At 33.9% G+C, this 5,357-nt stretch overlaps 1 protein-coding gene across 1 annotated transcript; it reads right to left on the bottom strand.

Annotated features, from left to right (window-relative positions):
* Positions 1-312: 312 nt before the first annotated feature.
* Positions 313-1,527, bottom strand: LOC126886340 (uncharacterized). Its single transcript, XM_050653213.1, has one exon. The coding sequence runs from the start codon at positions 1,525-1,527 to the stop codon at positions 313-315; it is 1,215 nt and encodes a 404-aa protein (XP_050509170.1).
* Between the last annotated feature and the right edge of the window lie 3,830 nt (positions 1,528-5,357).

The following is a 5,357-nucleotide window of genomic DNA, read 5'->3' as shown; positions in this document are numbered from 1 at the left end:
TAAAAATTTTTTCTTCGATGTTGTGAAACCTTGTATATCTAAGATCAAAGTCATATTTGAAGTTGTTGTAACTGGCGTAAGGTAGTTTTGTAATTGAGGTATATTTTTAGATCTTGTTTAAAATCTTTCAACTTGCGGAGGTGTTGTTTTCGAAAACGTTCTTTCAAATACAGTAATTTAAGGAATTTCAAATAACAAAGACGCTGATATAAATAATTTTCGAAGAATATATTATTTTCATATGAATTCATTAAAACTGCACTGAGAAAAGAAAATGGTTGTTGTCTTGTAAGTAGGAAGAGGAGGAAAACTTTATACTTGTCTTACTATTTTCGTTAGAGGATTGTAATAAAATTCTTTTTCGTGCAGAATCAGACAATATGCTGAAATATTAGTGCCTATTGGTTGAGTAGTTTCAAATTCAATTCTCATTGTAACAGAGCCGCTTTGGATAATTTCTGGTTGCCTTGAGGCATCTATGTAAATGATGGGTGCCATTGTCTTAAATTCTTGTGGAGTTAACAGGGGTTGATTACTTGTTAGATGATAATAGGATTCTTGGAAATTCGCAAACATCTCATATAAAGTAGCAAATCGGTTACTTTCAAAATCTAGTTCTAGATCATTGTACGGGAATCTGTTAGAATTTAGAAAAACGCGAATATTTCTGAGATTGCAATGATCGAATTGACTCATGTCCTTTAACAAATTTCCTTTTCTATTGTTTTGAAATGCAATGATAACGTGTCTAGGGCTTTCCAATTTAGTAGTTGTTTTGACAGGCCACGTATGTCTCGTGGAATTTGGTAAAACAGGGTATTCGATTAGCTCCCAGCTTCTAAATTTAATGGGTAGTTCAATGTTGCTATTAATAATTTTATTTAATATTAGTTGTTGTGGGATGCTAGGTGTAATATGAGGAACATGCCATGATATCTTGGACAACTTTATTTTGGGATTTTCTGTTTCATCTGATGCTATAACTGCATCGAGGTCATCTTTTTCTCGTATTAAGATCAATTCCTGTCTAGATCCAAGGACAACCTTATTAAAATCCTCAAATATGCCTAACCAAAGTTTTAGAGGAATAAAAACATTAAAATTTCCCTTCGTGTCAATCAAAATCTTATCTTTTTCTTGTGGGCACCATCCTGCGTTAATCAAAAGCTTAGATGTGTTATCGTTTAATGATAAATAATTCTTGAGAGTAGAAACTAGGCCCAAGTTTCTAACAGAGTCCAAAGTAACTCCATTCATCTCATATCTGATTTCTCGAAACAAATAGGCAATAGCGTTATTAATAAATTTCAGTTTTGTAGGCACTGCATCTTTATCTGTTAAAATTTGTCCTTCAATGTAAATATAGCTATTACTTGGAAGAGTTAGAGCCTCTAAATCTTGAATTGGAATTTTTATCTCGTCGTTGTACAAAAGGGCCGCGGAATTATAGGGCAAGTAAGTGTGGTACTGAAAACATTCAATAGAAATATCGCTGAAGGGCTCGTTTTGGACGCTTAAAATATCCATTATTAAATAAGTACGTGAAAACCAAGCGCTTTTAAAAATTTACGGTTGCGTACGCTTAGCAGTTTGGGCCTAGTTGTCGAAGAACTGTACAATTTTTTATTGTGCTGTCTACTTTTATACTTTTTTAAAGGTTTCGGAGGAGCAGTTTTGTGAAAATTCAAGACCATATTTGCTATTGAATTTTCCTCAAATGTAGACGTACGGTAATTGTTTCCCCGCGAAAATTGATCAATTTACCTGATTGATCCAAAACTCTAACAGTTATGCTGTTAACAGTTTTAACACTAACAGGAAAATAGAGTATAGTAATGGGCTGTTCGACTATTTTATACCCGCTAGGCACCTCGGGGAAAAATTGGTGAATAATATGAACTGGATCAGAGTTCAAAAAGGAACCGATGGCTATATTGCAATCCAACAGAATTGTGTTTACTTTCAAGATATTAACAGGAACTGAAGATGTATGTTCTTTGTTTGGTTCAAGTTTTATCTTTGGAAAACCCAGTAAAGATCCTATTGAATTATCAACACTAAAGTCAATCCAATCGCTACATTTCAAGGAAACTAAGGAAGTTATGGGATTTCCAGTAATATGAATTATTGTTTCATTAACTTCAATAAACTTATTTTTAATTATTTTTATAAGATCGTTAATTTCGTAAGCTCCCGTTGGAATTTTAAATTTAAATTCATTGTTAGCACCCCAAACAATCACATCATTAGTTTCGTCTACATTAGGAATAGTATTAAATGTTTCAAAGTTGGATAATCCTATTTCATAGTCCAAAGTCTCATCCAAATATATAGGAGGATTAAATTGTGCAGTTAAAATTGAAGATGTACCGCTTAACGTAAATGTACACGACATATTACAGTAAAGGTCAACAATAAAATGAAATGTATTAATAATACTGATTATATAAGAATTTAAGACAATACTGTCCGCAGTGATAGGAGTTAAATGTCTGTACTGAATTATAATTATATTCGATGCGTACTCTACCGTTACTTTGAAAGTATTTAACAAGCTCTATGGGAGGTGGTAAATTACCATAGCTATCAAAATACGTAATTAAATCTTTATGTTTCGTATAAGCAGTCCAGTGTGTACCGTCTCCCGATTGACTGTCAAGGTTAATAATAGCTGATTCATATAAACTTATTTTTTCAGGCAATGAATCACGCATATATATGCCACGGAACGTAGGTATACGAAGCTTTTTTACATATTTCAGAAGATCAATATTAGTCATAATTTTATTAGGTAACTTTACCGGGAGTTTTTTAAAAAAGGTTTTATGTAAAACCCCTTTCTCCCCTTTGATCGTTTCTTTTTTGATACTTTCTTCATACCATAGCCCTTATACGATCTTAGGTAATATCCTGAACCCGTCTTTTGATTTTGTTCCATTGCCATATTGTGTCTGCGTTGTTCTTCAAGTTGTTCCTTGCTTGCCTTGATATCATTTACATTTTTCACGATCCCAGCAACACCCCCACCTAATCCGGCCAAAGCCCCCAAAATTGGCAATAGAAGTGGAAGAAATCCTCCTTTCTTCTTTGGAGGACGGATAACTCGTTGTTTTATAGCTCGAGGTTTTTTAAGACTTTTTTTGAGTCCCATTCCAAGTTTGCGTTTGCCCTTCATTACGTTAGTTACAAAATAAGCAGCGGCCTTTTCACCTAACGTGGCGTCCTTTGACTTAACTCTTTCCCAAGCTTTGTGTTCCAAAATTTTATCAGCTCGATGCCGATCACCGATGTCTTTGTTTAAGGAGTATGCTATATCGTGTTCCTTGCACGCTTCGTCTAAAGGATTAATGCCTGGATCACGACGTGCTAGTCGTTCTTTTAATTTGGTCCCAGCTAAAAATACCAATAAAATTAGACCGAATAATATTTATCTACATAGAAAAAAGTAATACTAACGTCCGCAATAAGAATAGCCTCCTGGAATATGAAGTTCAAAGGGTAGCTTGTTAATCAAACTATTTATGAGTCCCTTTCCTTTACGATTGTGTGAAGCTCTGACAGTTTTCATTAGTATGTGATTATATATATATATACTCGCACACCTTATATACCCTCAGTGTAAGTCATGAAGCTCGAACAACAAAAAGTATCCCTACCCGTACCTAACTATGATTTAGGAACTACACCTTCTATAGGAAAACACGGTCCCATCTTTGGAGGTGATTCGAAAAGAGGACTTATCGTGGGACCGAGCGGCTCAGGGAAAACTAACGTAATGTTGGCATTGCTAGAACATCCTAACGGATTAAAATTTGAAAATGTCTACCTTTATTCAAAATCCCTACAACAACCAAAATATCAGTATCTTCGATCGGTACTTGAACCGTTGCTAGAAATTGGATATCAAGAGTACAGCAACACCGAAGATATACCCCAACCGGAAAATATTAAGAACAATTCAGTAATAATATTTGATGATATTGCTGGGAGTGAACAAAACATCATACGAAGTTATTTCAGTTTTGGTCGTCATAAACATACTGATTGCTTTTATTTAGGACAGACGTACTCATTTATACCTAAACAGCTAATTCGGGATAACGCTAATCTTTTAATAATTTTTCCACAAGATAGTACAAATTTAAAACACATTTATTTAGAACATGCTAATATTCATATGTCTTGGCAACAGTTTAAGGATATGGCGTCTTCATGTTGGAATAAAAAATTTGGATTTCTTGTAATCGACAAAGACTGTGATTATTCTTGCGGTAGATATAGAAGTGGGTTTGATTGCTATATAAAGCCCTAACAGGCTTCCACAGTTTATTACATCATGAACGATCAACTGGGAAGACAACTCATAAAATCACGTCAAGCCATTAAACGCAAATTTAGACTTTTAAAAAATGATGTTAATAAATCGCAAATAGAATTGGAAAAATCCTACGCACCTCTTACTAAACCTATCCAGGAATTAGTAACCGCATTGGGGGAAAAATCGATAAAAGAACCATTTATTAAAGCAGAAGATGTTAAACCAAATCTTAACTCATCCTATAAAATAAGTCCTATTAAAAAAAGTCCCTCGAATTATAGCCAATTGACGTTTGTATCACCTTCAAAACACAATAGCACTCAACTAGAATCCACTAATTTAATTACAGACAAAACACTAGAACCCACTAAAATCATTACACACGAGACAACATATGAATCAAGAAATGATAGTGGGGAGTTACCAGATAGGACTCGAGAGGATCAGTTTATAGACGATACTATAACTCAATATTATCAAGCACTCAACAACTCAAATATTTTTCGTGATTATTTACAACACTTTTCATCTCCACTTCCTCGAGATTTTATCGAGGGACTTCTGCGAGATAGTGATAGCAAGTACGATCACGTATTAGGAATTTTTCATAATCCTGTTGAGGAGAAATTTTATATTGGAGATTCAGAAGTAAAGTTTGAAGGTGCCAATTTGGATATAAAAGGAGTTAATTATAAAGGTACTGCTGGTCTTTACGAGTTGCTATTTTTAAAGAATCCTCTTACGTATACAACAGAAGATGTTACTAATTATGTAGATATAATTAAGCGAACCAATGCCTATAAGAGAGAAAACAAGGAAGACTTACCCGTTCGCAAGTTTCCGAATGATGTAAAAGAAAAATGGATTTACATAATTCAACCAAAATTAACATATCCTACACGTCCTAGATCGAGTTCTATTCCAGCCTCCATAATAACTGGTATACTTACACGAAGTAAGGGAACTAAAAAGGGTGGAGAAATGACTCTAATGTCATATGATTCAAATCAGATTGATTATAAATATTTTGACAATTATA

The sequence above is a fragment of the Diabrotica virgifera genome, chromosome 6, assembly GCF_917563875.1.
Source record: "Diabrotica virgifera virgifera chromosome 6, PGI_DIABVI_V3a".
Taxonomy (NCBI): Eukaryota; Metazoa; Arthropoda; class Insecta; order Coleoptera; family Chrysomelidae; genus Diabrotica; species Diabrotica virgifera.
This window is presented reverse-complemented; position numbering and strand designations above follow the sequence as displayed.

Excerpts from the sequence above, each read along its gene's own strand:
- LOC126886340 (XM_050653213.1), bottom strand. The coding sequence starts at position 1,527 with ATGGATATTTTAAGCGTCCAAAACGAGCCCTTCAGCGATATTTCTATT.